Source organism: Nycticebus coucang, chromosome 7 (genome assembly GCF_027406575.1).
Source record: "Nycticebus coucang isolate mNycCou1 chromosome 7, mNycCou1.pri, whole genome shotgun sequence".
NCBI classification, from domain to species: domain Eukaryota; kingdom Metazoa; phylum Chordata; class Mammalia; order Primates; family Lorisidae; genus Nycticebus; species Nycticebus coucang.
In genome coordinates this window covers 70,524,260-70,542,910 of record NC_069786.1, presented here as the reverse complement: position 1 = coordinate 70,542,910, position 18,651 = coordinate 70,524,260, and the positions used below count along the sequence as shown (strand labels likewise).

Genomic DNA, 18,651 nt, shown 5'->3' with positions numbered 1-18,651 from the left:
ATCCCCTGTTGTCAACTGTTTTTGTAATATGGTTTGCATATTGCCTATGTGTTCCCCGGAGAAGTCTTCCTGGTTGATTCTTAGCTTATTTCTTGTTCATTGGAGGTTCCCTTCTTTTTTTTTTGTTTTTTTGAGACAGAATCTCACTTTGTTGCCCTTGGTAGAGTGCCCTGGTGTCACAGCTCACAGCAACCTCAAACTCCTGGGCTCAAGCGATTCTCTTGCCTCAGCCTTCCAGGTAGCTGGGACTACAGGTACCTGCTACAACGCCCGGCTACTTTTTTGTTGCTGTTGTCATTGTTGTTTAGCAGGCCAGGGCTGGGTTTGAACCCACCAGCCTCAGTGCATGTGGCTGTCACCCGAACTACTGAGCTATGGGTGCTGAGCCGTGTCTTTTCATTTTTTTAATTTTTTTTGAGACAGAGTCTCATTATGTCGCCCTTGGTAGAGTGCTGTGGCATCATAGCTCACAGCAATCTCAAACTCTTGGGCTTAAGCAGTTCTCTTGCTTCAGCCTCCCAAGCAGCTGCCACTATAGGCACCTGCCACAATGTCTGTCTGTTTTTTTTTTTTTTTGGTTGTAGTTGTCGTTGTTTAGCTGGCCCAGGCTGAGTTCGAACCCACCAGCCTTAATGTATGTGGCTGGCACTGTAACCACTGTGCTATGGGTGCTGAGCCATGTCTTTTCATTTTAAATTTAAAAATTTTGAGCTGGGCACAGTGGTACACACCATAGTTCCAACTACTTGATCGGCTGAGGCAGGAGGATCGCTTGATCCCAGAAGTTCTGGAGTGTAGTGTGGTAGCCAACTAGGTATCCATACTAAGTTTGGCATCAATACGGTGACTTCCCAGGAGCGGGGACCACCAGGTTTCCTAAGAGAGCTACGGGCCCAGATCAAAATTGAGGAAATCTAAACTCCAACTCCTGTGCTGGCCAGGTGCAGTGGCTCACATCTGTCACCCCAGCACTCTGGGAGGTCGAGGCAGGAGAATCACTTGAGCTCAGGTGTTTGAGACCAGCCTTGCAAGAACTAGACCACGTCTCCACTAAAAATAGAAAAAAAATAACTGAGAGTAGTGTTGCATGTTCTCAGCTACTCAGGAGGCCAAGCCAGGAGGATCACTTGAGCTCAGGAACTTTAGGTTACAGTGAATTATGAAGACGCCACTGCACTGTAGCTCAGATGACACGGCAAGACTGTCTCAAAAACAAACAAAACCTCTAAAAAAAACAAAACAAAACAGACCCTCCAGTTCTATCAATAATAGGATCATGCTTGTGAATAGCCACTGTAATCCAGTTTGGGCAACACCAGGAGAACTGGTCTCTTAAAAAAATTTTTTTTGGAAATAATTTCATGCGTAAGAAATTTCACACTTGTGGGTGGCGCCTGTGGCTCAGTGAGTAGGGCACCGGCCCCATATGCCGAGGGTGGCGGGTTCAGACCCAGCCCCGGCCAAACTGCAACAGAAAAATAGCTGGGCGTTGTGGCGGGCGCCTGTAGTCCCAGCTGCTCGGGAGGCTGAGGCAAGAGAATCGCATAAGCCCGAGAGTTAGAGGTTGCTGTGAGTTGTGTGAGGCCACGGCACTCTACCTGAGGGCGGTACAGTGAGACTCTGTCTCTACAAAAAAAAAAACAAAAAACCCTCCCTTCTGGGCGACCCTGTGGCTCAAAGGAATAAGGCGCCAGCCCCATATGCTGGAGGTGCTGGGTTCAAACCCAGCCCCAGCCAAAAACTGCAAAAAAAAAAAAAAAAAAATCTCACACTTGCAAAAATAGTTAAAAAAACTAGTTGGGTGCCCATTGCTCAGTGGTTAGGTTGCCTGCCATAGGCCTGTGGGTTTGAACCTGGCCAGGCCTGCTAAACCAAAAAAGAAAAAGAAAAAGCTGGGTGTTGTGGCGGGTGCCTGTAGTCCCAGCTACTTGGGAGGCTGAGGAGAGAGAATCACTTGAGCCCAAGAGTTTGAGGTTGCTGTGAGCTACAATGCCACAGGTGACAAAGTAAGACTCTGTCTCAATTAAAAAAAAAAAAAAAATCACATCTAACCTCTACTTACATACCCTAAATGTTAGCATCTTCTATAACCATAGTATGGTTAAGTATAGAAATCAGGAAATAAACATTGATTTACCAATGATCCCACTGGGATTATATACCCTGTTTCCCTGAAAATAAGACATCCTCAGAAAATAAGACCTACTTACAGGAAAGATAAGACGTCCCCTGAAAATAAAACCTAGCACATCTTTGGGAGCACACCTTAAAATAAGACACTGTCTTATTTTCGAGGAAACAGGGTATTACATTTAATTGTTTTGTCTCCTTAGTTTCTTTTTCTTTTTCTTTCTTTCTTTCTTTTTGTAGAGACAAGAGTCTCATTGTACCGCCCTCGGGTAGAGTGCCGTGGTGTCACATGGCTCACAGCAACCTCTATCTCTTGGGCTTACACGATTCTCTTGCCTCAGCCTCCTGAGCAGCTGGGACTACAGGCGCCCGCCACAACGCCCGGCTATTTTTTTGTTGCAGTTTGGCCGGGGCTGGGTTTGAACCCGCCACCCTCGGCATATGGGGCCGGCGCCCTACTCACTTACTCACTGAGCCTCGGGCGCCACCCTCTTTTTTTTTTTTTTTTGAGATAGAGTCTCTCTGTCATTCTGAGTAGAGTGCTGTGATGGCATAGCTCATAGTAACCTCAAATTCTTGAGCTCAAGGAATCCTCTTGTCTCAGCCTCTGAGTAGCTGGGACTATAGGCACCTGCCACAACTCCCGGCTAGTTTTTTGTATTTGGTAGAGATGGAGTCTCACTCTTGCTCAGGCTGGTCTCAAACTCCTGAGCTCCACCCACTTTGGCCTCCCAGAGTGTGTGCTGGTCTTCTCTTTAGTTTCCATTAATCTGGAACACTTTGTCAGTGTCTCTTTGTCTTTCATGTCCTTGACACTTTTGTAGTAGTCTTTTATTTATTTATTATTTTTTGTTTAGCAGGCCGTGGCACAGTCGAACGTGCCACACCCTCGTATGCAGGGCCAGTACTCTAACCACTGAGTTGCAGGCACCCAGCCTTCTTGACACTTTTGAAGGGAACTAGCCATTTTTTGTGTACAACCCTCATTTTGGGTTTGTCTAATGTTTCTTCGTGATTAAATTTAAGTTACACATTTTGGGGGCACAGAAGTGACATGTACTTTTTAGTACATTGTATTATACAGAGAAGCATGTGATTTTTGATTTGTCCCATTATTGTTGTTTATTTTGATTGCTTGTCTATGGAAGCATCAGACAGAATTTTTCACTGAAAGGGTTACTATTTTTCCCATTGCAATTAATAAACATCTTGTAGGAGATTCTTTGAAGTTGTACATATATGTTGTTTCTTGTACTTTTGACTCTGAATTTTAGCATGTACTGAGTCTTGTTTGACTCTATTTGAAACTATTATTATTGTGGTATTTACCAAATGGTGATTAAAAAATTTCCCTTCTAGGCTCAGCGCCTGTAGCTCAGTGGCTAGAGCACCAGCCACGTATACTGGAGCTGGCAGGTTCGAACCTGGCTTGGGCCTGCCAAGCAACAGTGACAACTACAACCAAAAAATAGCTGGGCATTGTGGTGGGCACCTATAGTCCCAGCTACTTGGGAGGCTGAGGCAGGAGAATCACTTGAGCCCAAGAGTTTGAGGTTGCTGTGAGCTGTGATGCGACAGCATTCTTCTGAGGGTGACATAGTGAGACTCTGTCTCAAAAAACAAAAAAAAAATTTCCACCACCTCCGGCATATGGATCCGGCGCCCTACCCCTTTGAGCCACAGGCGCTGCCCAACAACACCCGGCTATTTTTTGGTTGCAGCCATCATTGTTGTTTGGCAGGCCTGGGCTGGATTTGAACCTGCCAGCTCAGATGTATGTGGCTGGTGCCTTAATCGCTTGAGCAATAGGCACCAAGCCATCCAATATATTTTCCATTGTAATTTCATTTTTAGATACTGTATTTTTCATTCAATACTTCTCCCTGGATATATTTCATGTCTTTCATTTCCCTCTTTATTGTCTTTATATTTCCTTTTATATCTTTAAGAAATTTTAAGAAGATTTGTAACATTTTAAGATTTTGTGTGCTAATTTCATCATATCTGTCATTACTGAAGTTGTTTGTATTTATTGACTTTTATCCTGATTTTGGCACATTTTCCTGCTTTTTTGCAAGCCTTGTCATTTTTATTGGGTTCCATCCAGACACTGGATTTTATGCTGAGTGCTGAATTTTATTGTATTTCTTTAAAGAGTTTTGGACCTTAGTATGGCATTTAGTTATTTATGTATCATTTTAATTATTTTGAGGCTCCCTATTACGTATCATTTTAATTATTATGAGGCTCCCTACAAACTTATGATGAGTTTGTATAATTTTTTCTTCTGGTGTTTCTTTAGTCTTAGTACTAATATGTAAACCCTTTTGAGGATTCTACCCAAATTCCCTTATCTTTCTACTTTGGCTGATAGATCAGAATGTAGACTATCCGCCAGAGAACGGAGCCCTGAGAATTGTTCATCCTATTACTTTTGGGTGATTTTTCCCTGGCCTTGTGAGAGGTGAACGTATTCATGCACAAGTCGTTACTCATCCATGTTCTTGAAGGGACCCTCTTCAGGGTCTTTCTGCAGCTTTTGCCTTTCAGTATACTCTCCTGTAAATTTTGGTTGCCTTGCTAACTCTCATCTCAGTTTCCTCAACTTGACTTTACTACTGGGTTGTGTTGGTTCCCTCTTCCTGTACTGTGGCTTTTAAACCATAATTAGCCAGTAGACTGGGGCAGTTGTAGGGCTTAGTTTGTTTTTCTTATCTGCTTTCCTAGTCACCCTTTTCTATTATTTAGTAGTCATGTGTACCTTAGAAGTACTTCATAGATTAGTGCATTTTTTAAGTCTTTTAATTTTTAAGTTTCTTTTTCAGAATTCTAGCCTTTATTACTATATCACCGCATAATTTCAGGTAGATTTTTTTGCTCATTAATTTCCAGTTGACCTTGCACAGTGCAGTGGTTAAGAATGCTGACCCCTCACGAAGTTGAAAATCCGCATATAATTTTTGACTCTCTCCAAACCTAACTACGAATAGCCTACTGTTGACTGGAAGCCTTAATGGCTGATGAACCTGTATTTTGTATGTTATATTTATTATGTACTGTATTCTTACAATTAGGTAAGCTAGAGGAAAGAAAATGTTGTAAGAACATTATAAAGAAGGGAAAATATAATTACTATTCCTTAAGTGAAAGCAGATAATCATAAAGGTCTTCTTCATCTTTGCCATTTTCATGGTGAGTAGGCTGGGAAAAGGAGAGATTGGTCTTACTGTCTTGGGTGGCAGAGATAGAAAGGGAGATAGAAAAGGCAGGCACATTTGGGGTAACTTTTGTTGTAAAATGTCTGTGTGTAAGAGGACCCTCCCAGATCAGATCCACAGGTTTCAAGGGTCAGTTATATCTAACTTTTTTTTACTGTTAACTAAATATATACTTTGTTTGGGTTTCACCAGCTTTCCCACTGCTGTCCTTTTCCTTTCCCAGTATAGAATACCATGTTGCATTTAATCATGTCTCCTGTTTCTTCCAGTCTGTGACAATTTCTGAGGGTTTTATTTTTTATGACCTTTAAAAAATTTATTTTTGAAGATTACTGGTCAGTTATTTTGTATACTCTCTTTCAATTTTAGTTTGATATTTTCTCTTTCTATGGGCTTTTTTTGGGGGGGGATATAACATAATGTTAAATTTACCCTCTTAACGATTCTTCGTGTGTATTATCTTCACATTGTTGTGTAACTTTTTTTTTATTGTTGTGTAACTTATCTGTAGAACTTTTTCATCTTGCACATCTGAAACTCCCTACCCATTGAATAACTTCCTATTTCTCCTTCCTCCCACCTTATTTCACTCAGCATAGTGTCCTTAAAGTTTATTAATGTGATAGATTGTGACAGGACTTCCTTTTTTAAGAGCCGAATACTATTCCATTCTATGTATATAACATTTTTTTAATCCAGTTATCTGTTGATGGACATTTGTTTCTGTTTATTGGCTGTTGTGAATAATGTAGCAATGAATGTAGGTATGCAAATATCTCTTTGAGATCCTGCTTTTGATTCTTTAGACTATACTTCACATACCCAGAAACGAGAACCTGGATCATGGTAGTTCTGCATTTTGGGGGGGATCTCATATTGTTTTCTATGGTACCTGCACCATTCTACATTTCTGCCGGCAGTGCACAGAGTTCGAATTTCTCTATACCCTTGCCAACACTTATTTTCTGTTTTGTTTTTTTCTCCTCCAATAGTGACCATCTTGATGGATGGAAGGTGATATCTCATTGTGCGTGTGTGTGTGTGTTTGAGACAGTCTCACTCTGTTGCACAGGCTAGAGTGCTGTGTTGTCAGCCTACCTCACAGCAACCTCAAACTTCTGGGTTCAAGTGATCCTCCTGCTTTAGCCTCCTGAGTAGCTGGGACTACAGGTGCATGCCACAAGACCCAGCTAATTTTTCTATTGTTGGTTAGAGACAGGGGTGTTGCTCTTGCTCTGGGTGGTCTCAAAATCCAGAGCTCAAGGGATCTTGCCTTCTAAAGTGCTAGGATTACAAGTGTGAGCCACCCTGCAGGCTATCTCATTGTGATTTGGGTTTGCATTTCTCTAATGATTAGCCATGTTTAACATGCTTTCATATGCTTTTTGGCTATTTGTGTATCTTCTTTACCTAAACATTTCTCTTGGTATGATCATTGCTCCTGGGATGTTACAGTTTTTAGGTTCTTTCTTTCTTTTTTTTTTTTTTTTGTAGAGACAGAGTCTCGCTTTATGGCCCTCGGCAGTGCCGTGGCCTAACACAGCTCACAGCAACCTCCAACTCCTGGGCTGAAGCGATTCTCCTGCCTCAGCCTCCCGAGTAGCTGGGACTACAGGCGCCTGCCACAACGCCCAGCTATTTTTTGATTGCAGTTCAGCCGGGGCCGGGTTTGAACCCCCCACCCTCGGTATATGGGGCCGGCGCCTTACCGACTGAGCCACAGGCGCCGTCCAGTTTTTAGGTTCTGTTATCTGACAGGAAATATATGTAGTTATACTCGCACATGTATACACATGCAAAGATGTTTATTTCTATATCAGACAAATCCTTTTAGTTATAACTAAATTCAATTCAAAACATTTTGAAAGGGCTTTCTACTTTTTCCTCATGTTTTGAAAAAATGGTTAATTCAGAATGTTGTGGGAATTTGCATTAGTATCTTGACTTCCCAATACATATTGCTATTTTGCATAAAACTTCTTATGGTGTCAGATTTACTTGATATAGTAAAATATGTAATTTCCAAAATAAAGTTTAGGGAGGGAGCATACATTAAGGGTAGGCACTGTTTTTTTTTTTTTTTCTTTTAATGTTATCATTGCAAAATCATTCATGTAAACCTGTTCTTGAGAGAAATCTATGATTTTGAATCTTTCTCCTTCAAGCTTTAATAATAACTGCAAAGGATGTGTGTGTGTGTGTGCGTGCGTGTGTGTGTGTGTGTGTGTGTGTCTAAAATTCTCATTTCATAAAAAGCCCATGGGCTTTTCACTTCAGGCTTAGGCCAAAACTTTCAGATTTCTTTGCTTTTGCAAGGCTTTTCTTTGACAGATTTGAATAGATCAAAATGTCTTTAAGTTGCCACTGAAGCCTATAATAATAATCCTTAGAAACTTTTCTTTTCCTTCTTCCTTATTTCTTTTTACTTTTTGATATTTATAAAGCTATCGGAAGGTACAGATAATGTCGGCTTCATGAAATTTAAAATTCATCTAAAAATCAGACACTCTGAAAATGAAGGTTTGTCTTCCAAATTTGGTTTGAATGTGTGGAGGGGTTTTTTTCTGCCTAAGAAATAATAGTATTTTCTTTTGCTATGTTTTATCATATGATATGTTTTAAGGGATAAACTTTTCCTTTATTACAAAGCATACTTATTATTGCCCAGATAGACAATCAATATTATACTTAGTAATAGCCATAAATTTGAAAAAAACGTTGTAAAGTGCCTATGGCCTTTTTAGAATTGCAATTGATTGTGGTAATAGTAATGAGTAGTTTTTAATTATAGCAAAGGAAACTGTCCTTATGATGTTATACTTAAGCGTTTCTTAAATGTTTAATATATTTGAATTTTGCTTTAAGTACTTTTATTGCAACATTATTTTGTGATATTTTCATTGCAGGTACAAAGTATTTTCATTGCATGTTAGATAAATGAGGACTCATGGACTGTTCTGGAAATTTAACTATTATTTTTTATTTTTTTGTGGAGAAGGGAAGAGGTTTGGAGGGTGAGTCAGTCTATATTACCAATTACTTGAGCATACTATTGTAGTTTTCCTTCCAAAGGGAACTATCCTGAGTAGAAAACTGGTGGTGTGCTGGATGTTTTCCAGGTTTCCTCCAAATGCTTTGCTGCTTTCTCTCTCCTTCAGCATTAGTGTTCCACGGGTATAAAGTCTGGATTCTTGCCTCTTTCCTTTGCCCAGAATGTGCACGTCTCCAGAGTGAAAGTGACCTTAGAGGTCAAAATACCTCTTCTAAGTTTTTGTCTGTCTCCAGAATCCCAGCCCATACAAACAGATGGTTTTCCGTATTTTGCATTTCATATGACTTTTCTAGGTTCGGGTGGGATCACTGGTCTTCTGTTAGTTTTTGTAATTCACCCAGAAGCAGACGTCCCCCTCCCCCCACCCCCCACCACTTCCCAACTGACTTATTGAAGAAATCTGGTTGTTAATCTCATGGAACTTTTCAAAGTGTGGGTTTTATTGATTGTATCCTGTGGTGTCATTTAATATGTTCTGTCCTCTCTATTTCCTGTAAAGTGGTAGTACTTTACAAAGGATTGATCAGATTAAGGTGAAAGATGATGTGTATGAGGTTGGACACTTAAGATGGAGAGCTCATCCTAGGAAATGTGCTCCCTGCCTCACTGGTGAACATCACTACGGTCAGCTTCTAAGTACTCCCCTTGGGAAGCTGTGCACCCATGCCAGCGCCTAGGTCACCCTTCAAAGCAATTTTGGAACTCTTTTTCTGGAATGGCCTTCAGAGCTATCGTTGTATGAGGTCTGACAATTGAGTTTGTGAACTCATCTTAGAAGCAGTGCTTTAAAGGGTGGACTAGGCTCTGGCATTGGTTCATAACCAAAGTGATAGTCAGCAATGAGGTACATAGCACTTTTTCTATGACACTTTATGGAACTTAATTGTCGGACGTCATATACTTCTGTCAGGAGGTACTATTTCCCCTTCTGTTCTTGCAGTATTTACTGTCATTAGTGATCATTACCCAGATCCATTAACTTACAGGAGTTGCAAAATGGTGGTATTGTGGTTGTCTAGGATATCACATCCTCATTTATAAGTGAAATATGTTTGTAATTTCCCTTTTTAATAATATATTTTTTCCAATTTTAATATCAGGTATATCCAGATGAAGTAGAATGAATTTTAAGTATTTCTTCTTTTTCTGTTGTCTATAAGATTTGACATGATCTATTTTTTGAAATTATCTTCTATTTTTATTTATAAATATTGTCCATTTTTAAAAAATTTAAAAAATGGTGGTATTCTAATTTTTTTACTCTTTCCTCATTTATAGGCTGGAATATGTCCATAAAATAATCTTTTACTCATCAGTTCTATGGTTGTTATAAAAATATAGTCAGTAGGAAAAATATGATAAATAACAGTTGTCAAAGAATTAATCATCTAATGCTCTTAAAAGGTGGCCAGTGAGAGTTTTAAATTTTGTTTTGTTGAGGATTATGACAACTCGTGGAAGTAACATTATTTTATTTGTTACAATCCACTGTAGCCATTCTTATATGCTGAGATTGCCTATTATGTTTTTTTTTTTTCTTTGAGACAGAGTCCCGAGCTATTGGCCTGGGTAGAGTGCAATGGCATCATAGCACACAGCAACCTCCAACTCTTGGGCTCAAGCGATCCTCTTGCCTCAGTTTTTCTATTGTTAATAGAGACGAGGTCTCACTTTTGCTCAGGCTGGTCTCTAAATTGTGACCACCAGTCTCGGCCTCCCAGAATGCTAGGACAGTGGGCCTACTCAAATTGGCTCCAGAGTGCTTTTTTTTTTTTTTTTTCTTTGAGACAGAATCTTACTCTGTCGCCCTGAGTAGAGTGCTGTGGCATCATGGCAACCTCAAACTCTTGGGCTTGAGCTATCCTCTTGCACCAACCTCCTGAGTAGCTGGGACTACACCACCATACCCAGCTATTTTTTTTTTTTTTCTATTTTTAGTAGAGACTGGGTCTCTCTCTTGCTCAGCCTGGTCTCCAGTTCCTGTGCTCAAGCAATCTACTGGCCTCAGCCTCCCACAGTGCTAGGATTACAGGCATGAGCCACCACACCCAGCCTCTAGTGTTTTTGATATGACTCAAAAGCCTTTAATAGTTTCCTCATTTTCCCTTAGGAAAAGTTGTTTGAGACTTGTATTTTTTTGTATGTGTGTCTCAGATCTGAAACTAGCTGTTTCTCCCAAGAAGTCTTGGTCATTTTTAATGAACATGATGTTATTTAAAGTCATTAGTCCGAATGTGAATTCTTCTTTAAAAAATTATTAACTCAATCATGACTTAGTATTTTACATTGTATTAAGCTTTATACTCTTTTTGGAAATAGATTATTTTAAATTAAGTACTGTAACATTTATCTTAATAGGGTTGAAATTAAAAGCCAGCCCTATAGAAACCCCTGATTTCTTCTTACTCATCATTCCTGGAGTTTTGGGATTGTTACTAGTCTCTTACGGGTTGCCAGTATAAATCCTACAGTAGACAGCATTATTCCATGAGTTGTTAGCTGAGTCGGAATCTAGACCAGTATCTCCAAAATGTGATTGTACATTTGCATCACCTGAGATATTTTTAAAACATAGGAACCTACACCAGTAGGTCTGGAAAGAGGTGTGATAATATTAGGCATAATATATGCCTTTATCCTCAGCTAATTGTGTCATAGCCAGGCATTTGAAAACTACTGATTTGACTAGTGATGCTCTCAGTAACCATTAATGATTTATGTGACTGTTTTAGCAAACATTTCTGTTTGACTCTGAAGTGTTTTGTCTAAATGTGATTTAAGAACAGTATTTTAAAGATCTGTAGGCAGATATAGTTAAGTATCTTGTTGCTAAAACATCCTTCTCAGCAGTGGTACTTAGATCATGGTGCCTTTTATTCATCACTCTTTTACAGGGTTCTCAGAGTTTAAAAAAAAAAAAGGCAAGAAATTGATTCAAATGAGCTGACGGTAGTTAAGTATAAATTTCTCCTGATAAATATAGGCTACTTAAATCTCATCTGAATAGACATTTTTACCATACAGAATGTTTGGAAAGAGAGGAATTAAGCATCCGTAATCTTACTCTACTCACTTAACCCTTACGATTTTTGAGCCTTCTATTGATACCAGGTTTCGTCTACATGGAAACATTTTTACATCATCACCTCTAGTCAGAGTTAGCAAGCAACAGTCTCACAATTACCTCGTAATCCTTTGTTACTTCAGTTCCTCCAGTTAAAAAAAAGGACAGTAATTCTTTTTTTTTTTTTTTTTGTAGAGACAGAGTCTCACTTTATCGCCCTCGGTAGAGTGCCATGGCTTCACACAGGTCACAGCAACCTCCAACTCCTGGGCTTAAGCGATTCTCTTGCCTCAGCCTCTGGACTAGCTGGGACTACAGGCGCCCGCCACAACGCCCGGCTATTTTTTGATTGCAGTTTGGCCGGGGCCGGGTTTGAACCCATCACCTCGGTATATGGGGCCGGCGCCTTACCGACTGAGCCACAGGCGCCGCCCAGGACAGTAATTCTTATTTTAAATTTCTCCTAAGTCCTATATAGGAAAAGTCACTCTAGTACATTCTCTACTGTCTTTATTAGTGACTGAATTGCAGAGTAGCACATAACAAATCAGCAATCCTTTAAAAATGCTATTTTTGCCAGCCGTGGTGGGTCATCCATTGAATCCTAGCCCTCTGGGATATGGTGGATTCCTTGAGCTCAGCAGTTCGATACAAACCTGAGCAAGAGTGTCTCTACTAAAAACAGAAAAAATTAGCTGGGTGTTGTGGTGGGTGCCTGTGGTCTCAGCTACGTGGGCGGCTGAGGCAGGAGGATTGCTTAAGCCCAGCAGTTTGAGGTTGCTTGAGCTGTGGCACTCTAGCCTAGGCAACAGAGTGAAATCCTGTCTCAAAAAAAAAAAAAAAGTTGTTTTTTTTTTGCTTTGGATTTTAGTTTATGGTTTTTGGCACTGTAATTATCATATTTTTAAATACATGTATTAATATGAGTTGGCATTCTCTGAGCACATATCACCTGATAACAACCAGATTAAAAAATTAGTGACCAATTTATTCAATATGAATAGATTTTTTTCTTGAGTTAGTGATACCTTCAAAAAACTCACATTGTGACATTCCTAATTCACAATCTTAGACTTACTAGTAAGTAATTCTTGTGTTCTTGTGTCCTAACAATCAGAAGGTATTCTGGGCTCCATTTTCTATCAGACGTTTAATATCTGTTCCTCAGTTCAGAATGTTTACGAAGTGATTGACCAAACAAGATAGACCTTCATGGTAGAGAAGGTTATATTAAATATAGGGGAATTGATATGAAGGCACATTACGGAAAAAAAAAAATAGATTTTGTGATACCACATGAGACTCTAGCTATCATTTATAACAAAGATTCTTTGGCAACACAGTTTTCAAGTTCCAAATAGCCTGGGATAGGAACATAACCTAATATAAATTGTGAGCTACAATGTTGCAAATTTCATTCCTTTTTGTTAGTGAAATTGTGTTTTTCCTGTGTGTCTCCCTCTATCCTGACCACTGCCCTGCTTCTCATATTGGTTTTATATTCCTCATGGATTGAAATTAGGGTGAGATAAATTTTTCTTGTCATTAACATAAGAATTACTTGAAATTGCTTTTATTCATTTTAGGAAATCTACTTTCTTCAATGTATTAACCAATAGTCAGGCTTCGGCAGAAAACTTCCCCTTCTGCACTATTGATCCTAATGAGAGCCGAGTCCCTGTGCCAGATGAAAGGTTTGACTTTCTTTGCCAATACCACAAACCAGCAAGGTAAGAAATGCTTCTTACTGTTTTTTATTTGGTGGCCCTGTATAGACTGAGTAAAAAATATATACATATATATATATATTTTAAATAGATATATGTTTTTGATGATTATAAAAGTAATGCAAAGTAAGGAGAAGGGAGAGGAAAGATATACCCAATTGTTAACTTTGCAGTTCTTTTTTCTGGGAGTTATATTTGTATTATATGCTCTTATTCATGTAAAACTGTATATGTGTGCATATACATAGAAAAATATATGAAATGAAAATCTTAAACTAATTGATGGTTATCTTTAGGTAATGGAATTTTACAGTGATTTATTTTATTCTTACATTCCTCCGTGGTGTTTTGAGTTTTCTTATAAATATGTATTATACTGTATATTTAGCTAGAAAAAGTAAGTAAAATTTATATAAGGAAAAAATAAGATAATAGAGGTTCCATTTAGGAAGATAACCACTATTCTCAATCCCACTATGAGATCAACTTTTTAAGATTCCACATATAAGTGAGATCATAAGGTATCCAATAGTAATTTTTTAATTTCATCATTGTTTATAGACTTATTAATTAGCATTCTACTATAGGATAGAGATTTTGCTTATCTTCTGTTTATTTGTTCATTTATATATTTGTATTATTATGGACTCATGGTTTTATTCATACAGTTGCAAGTTATTAGTAGCATTTGACCATTTCCTTGTTTCTGGTACAATAAGATGTCCCAGGCTCATCTCATATTTTTCCTGCCTCAGTCTTGGAGTTAGCCATTTTTACAGAGAGCCCTGGTTCCTTTTAGAGGTGAATTTAATTGTTTAATTAATTAATTTTTATTTATTTGAGACAGGGTCTCACTCTGTTGCCTAGGCTGGAGTGCAGTGGGGCAGTCATAGCTCACTGCAAACTTGAAATCCTGGGCTGTAGCGATTCTTCTGCTCAATCTCCTGAGTAGCTAGGACGATAGGTATGTGCCACCATGACCAGTCAAAATATTTTCTTTAAAATTTTTTGTGGAAATGAGGTCTTGCTGTGTTACCTGAGCTGGTCTCAAGCTCCTGGCCTTAAGTGATCCTCCTGCATCCTCTCCCAAAGTGATGTACCCTTGTATTAATCTGAAATTAAAAAAAAATGAAGGTGGGTTCCCATTCAGTCTTTTTGTTTCCATAAGGTCATTTAATCATTGTTTTCCAGCAAAGGAAAGTTCTGAGACATTAATTCCATCACTGCCTAAAGGTATCCGGTACTTTGGATACTTGCTTTTCCATTCTGGCTTACAGGTGTGAACCATCTCACATTTGTTTATTTAGAAACAAAAAGTCTGGGTATAGTTGTGCTTATTGCTACTGTGCCTATTTCCTTGCAGTGGACAGAGCTAGGAAATATATGTATACGGATGTACACGTATTTATATATGCACCCCCGCATATGCACTCATATACTTGTGTCTGTATTTGTTTGTGTATGTGTATTAATGACATGAGTTCACTTCCAATTTTAGTCTAAAACTATAGAGTTTATTCTAGCTTTGTCCCTCCTTCACCAACATGAGGAAGCCTAGCTCCTGTATCCTAAGTATGTTTGCTCAGTTACATAGATTGACTAAATAGCCAGTCTCCTGACTCACCAAGGTGCTGCCTGATTTGGATACCCTTCTGCCTTGGGCCCCAGGTATGGGGCCGGCTCTCCTGCCATATGCCTTCTGCTGTCATGGTGCCGTCTCCCCCTGCTCCTCCTTGTTTATGTGGGCCCTTGCCGCTGCTGAACTGTGGGGATGTAACATTGCTGAAATATTTGAAAAACATAAAGAGAGCAGCAGTAAAGCTCTTAGACTTCAAATTTGTTGAAATTTTAGGCAGTGATGGAATTAATTTCTCAGAACTTTCCTTTGCTAGGAAACATTGATTAAATGCCCGTAGGAAATAGATTGAATGGAAACCTATCTTCATTTTTTTTTAATTTCAGATTAATACAAATGTACAAACAATTAGGCTTCATTGTTTGCATTTGTTAGGTAAAGTCCAAGTTATAGTTGAGCCCTTCACTCAGGAGGTGTGCCATATACCCTTACATTGTGCCCATTAGGTGAGAGCTTACCAATCTTCCTCCTTCCCCCACTTTCCTCTCCTTGAGTTTAATTGTGTTTTTCTCTTGTGTGGGTTTTGTAGTTGTTCATCTATTAATATTGAGTACCTTGGATACTTACTTTTTCATTCTTGTGATATATTTTTGTTTGTTTGTTTTGAGACAGAGTCTCACTTTGTCGCCCTTAGTAGAGTGCCCTGGCATCATAGTTCATGGCAATCTCAAACTCTTGGGTTCAAGTGATTCTTTTGCCTCAGCCTCCCAAGTAGCTGGGACTACAGGCTCCTGTCACAACACCTGGCTATTTTTTTTTTTTTTTTTTAGAGACCAGGTCTTGCTCTGGCTCAGGCTGGCCTCAAACCTGTGAGTTCAGGCAATCCACCAACCTCAGCCTCCCAGAGTGCTAGGATATAGGAGTGAGCCACTGCACCTGGACACTCCTGAGTATTTTGGACTACAGCCACATGACACTATGCCTGGCTGATTAAAAAAATTTTTTTTGTAGAGATAGGATCTTGGTCAGGCTCAGGCTGGTTTCAGACTCCTCGCCTCATTAATCCTCCTGCATTGGCTTCAAAAGTGCTAAGATTTACAGGTGTGAGCCACTATGCCTGGCCTTTTATTTTTTACATAACTTAATTTAGGCCTCTTGTGCTCAAGCAAATAAAAAAGGAAAATTGACAATTTATATAGTTTTTCTTCTTGTTACCCTAAATTTCTCTGTTACATAGCAGGTCTTTTTTATGTAGATATATATAGGTTTTTTTGATAAAAGAAAAATCCTACTTAGAAGTATAATTCAATCTGTTTCTATTGACAAAACATCTATAAATGTTTTTGATATTCTGTGTTCATTATAATATAGTGATTAAGAAGATTTTTGATAGTATTTTAGTCTCAAGAGAGTTTCATAAGGTCTAGCCATTATTTTGCTCAAATACTCATGAAATCATTGGTATCATACATCAGAAATCATTGAATTAAGGCTCATGTTCCAACACAACAATTGCTGGTGTGGGTGCGGAGCAATAGGACCACTCATTCACTACTGGAGGGACGGCAAACTAGTACAACCTGTGTGGAAAGCAGTATGGAGATTCTTCAAAAACTGAAAGTTCCTATCATTCAATCCAGCAATTCTACTACTGGGTATTTACCCACAGGGGAAAAAGACACTTTATACAAAAGACACACAGACCCAAATATTTACAGCAACACAGTTCACAATTGCAAAGATGTGGAAACAACCCAAGTGCCTATCAGTACATCAGTGGATTAATAAAATGTGGTATATATATATACATATATATACATACACTAGGGAGTACTACTCAGCCATGAAAAAATGGTGAACTATAATACCTTTTATAACAACCTAACTGGAACTAGAGACTATTCTTTTAGTGAAGTATCACAAGAATGGAAAAATAAACACCACTATTAAGTTGGAACTAATCAATTAACATGTAAGTGCATATATTCAAATAGGTGGTAGGGGGGTAAATTCACTCCTAACAGGTAGAGTGCATGCTATCTGGGTGATGGGCATACTTATAATTTTGACTCAAATGGCACAAACACAATTTATATAACCAAAATGTTTGTATTCCTATAATTCTGAAATTAGAAAAAACACTTGAAGCCTAGGAAGATGAAATGATTTATTTGTTTATGATTGCAATTATCAATAGTGTCAACCAAGAACAGAACCCCAGGCGTCTCACTTCAAATTCAGTGCTTTTCCACCCATATGCATGTGCTGCTGTACTTTTATTTATCACGAGTGGTTTTAATTGTTAGAAATAATATCATTTAAGATGAGTTTGGTTGCACTTAACATACTGACTTAAAGAATTGACTTACTGGTGGTACCTGTGGCTCAGTGAATAGGGTGTTGGCCCCAAATACCGAGGATGGTGGGTTTGAACCCAACACCAGCCAAACTACAACAAAAAAATAGCCAGGCATTGTGGTGGGCACCTGTAGACCCAGCTACTCAGGAGGCTGAGGCAAGAGAATTGCCTAAGTCCAAGAGCTAGAGGTTGCTGTGAGCTGTGATACCACGGCACTCTACCCAAGATGACAGGGTGAGACTCTGTCTCAAAAAAAAAAAAAAAAAATTGACTTACTGAGTAATAGGCAGCATGGTGTTTAGCTCAGTGGTGTCATCAAGAACCTGGCTTCTTCCTCCTCTTCACTTAGCTTTCTTTATCTACTTGCCTTCCCCTTGTGGTCATAAGATTGAATTGTATACTTTTTATCTCTTTGAACTGTATACTTTCTTATCCATGTTCAGAGTGAAAGGAGGGATTGTTCTCCTAGGATACCGCTGAGCTTCTTCTATTCAAAAATCTTCCCTCACCCCCTTCAGTAAACCTCTCATTAAGTCTTTTCTTTTAAGAGATGGGGTTTTCACTATTTTGCTTAGTCTGGACTTAAATTCCTGGGCTCAAGTGGTTCTCCTGCTTCAGCCTCCTGAGTGCTGGTCTTATGGGGAGTATGGGTGTATGCTTCTGTATCTGACCTCTCTTAAGCCTTTGAGTCAAATAAGGCAAGGTAAAGATCCTAGAATTATTGGCTTGATGCCTGTGGCTCAAGTGGCTAGGGCATCAGCCACATACACCTGAGCTGGCGGGTTTGAATCCACCCGGGCCCACCAAACAACAATGACGGCTGAAACCAAAAAATAGCCGGGCGTTGTGGTGGGCGCCTGTGGTCCCAGCTACTTGGGAGGCTGAGGCAAGAGAATTGCTTAAGCCCAGGAGTTGGAGGTTGCTGTGAGCTATGATGCCACGGCACTCTACCCAGGGCAACAGCTTGAGGCTCTGTCTAAAAAAAAAAAAATCCTAGAATTATTATTTTTTATTTATTTATTTTTATTATTAAATCATAGCTGTGTACATTAATGTGATCACGGGGCACCATACACTGGTTTTATAGACCACTTGACACATTTTCATCACACTGGTTAACATAGCCTTCCTGGCATTTTCTTAGTTATTGTGTTAAGACATTTATATTCTCTCTACCCAGGGCGACAGCCCGAGGCTCTGTCTCAAAAAGAAAAAGGAGCTAGAGGGCAGAGGCATCCTCATAGCACACTACAACCTCCAATTCCTGGGCGCAACTGATTCTCCTGTCTCAGCCTCTCTAGTAGCTGGAATTACAGGCATGCATACCACACCCAGATAATTTTTCTATTTTTAGTAGAGAGGGTGGGGCCTGACCTATGCTGAGGCTGATCTCAAACTCTTGGGCTCAAATGATCCTCCTGCCTCAGCCTCCTAGAGTGCCAGGATTACAGGCATGAGCCACTACACCTGCCAAAGATGTTGTTTAAGTTGCTTTTTAAAATTAAAATAATTTTAATTATTTTCC

The 18,651-nt window shown here is 39.2% G+C and overlaps 1 protein-coding gene across 1 annotated transcript in view; it reads left to right on the top strand.

Moving 5' to 3' along the window:
* OLA1 (Obg like ATPase 1) overlaps positions 1-18,651 on the top strand; it is a 183,253-nt gene that overhangs the window by 7,852 nt on the left and 156,750 nt on the right. The window contains exon 3 of the mRNA XM_053597129.1: positions 13,051-13,194. Within this exon, the coding sequence (XP_053453104.1) occupies positions 13,051-13,194 (144 nt within the window). The remainder of the gene's footprint in view (positions 1-13,050; positions 13,195-18,651) is intronic.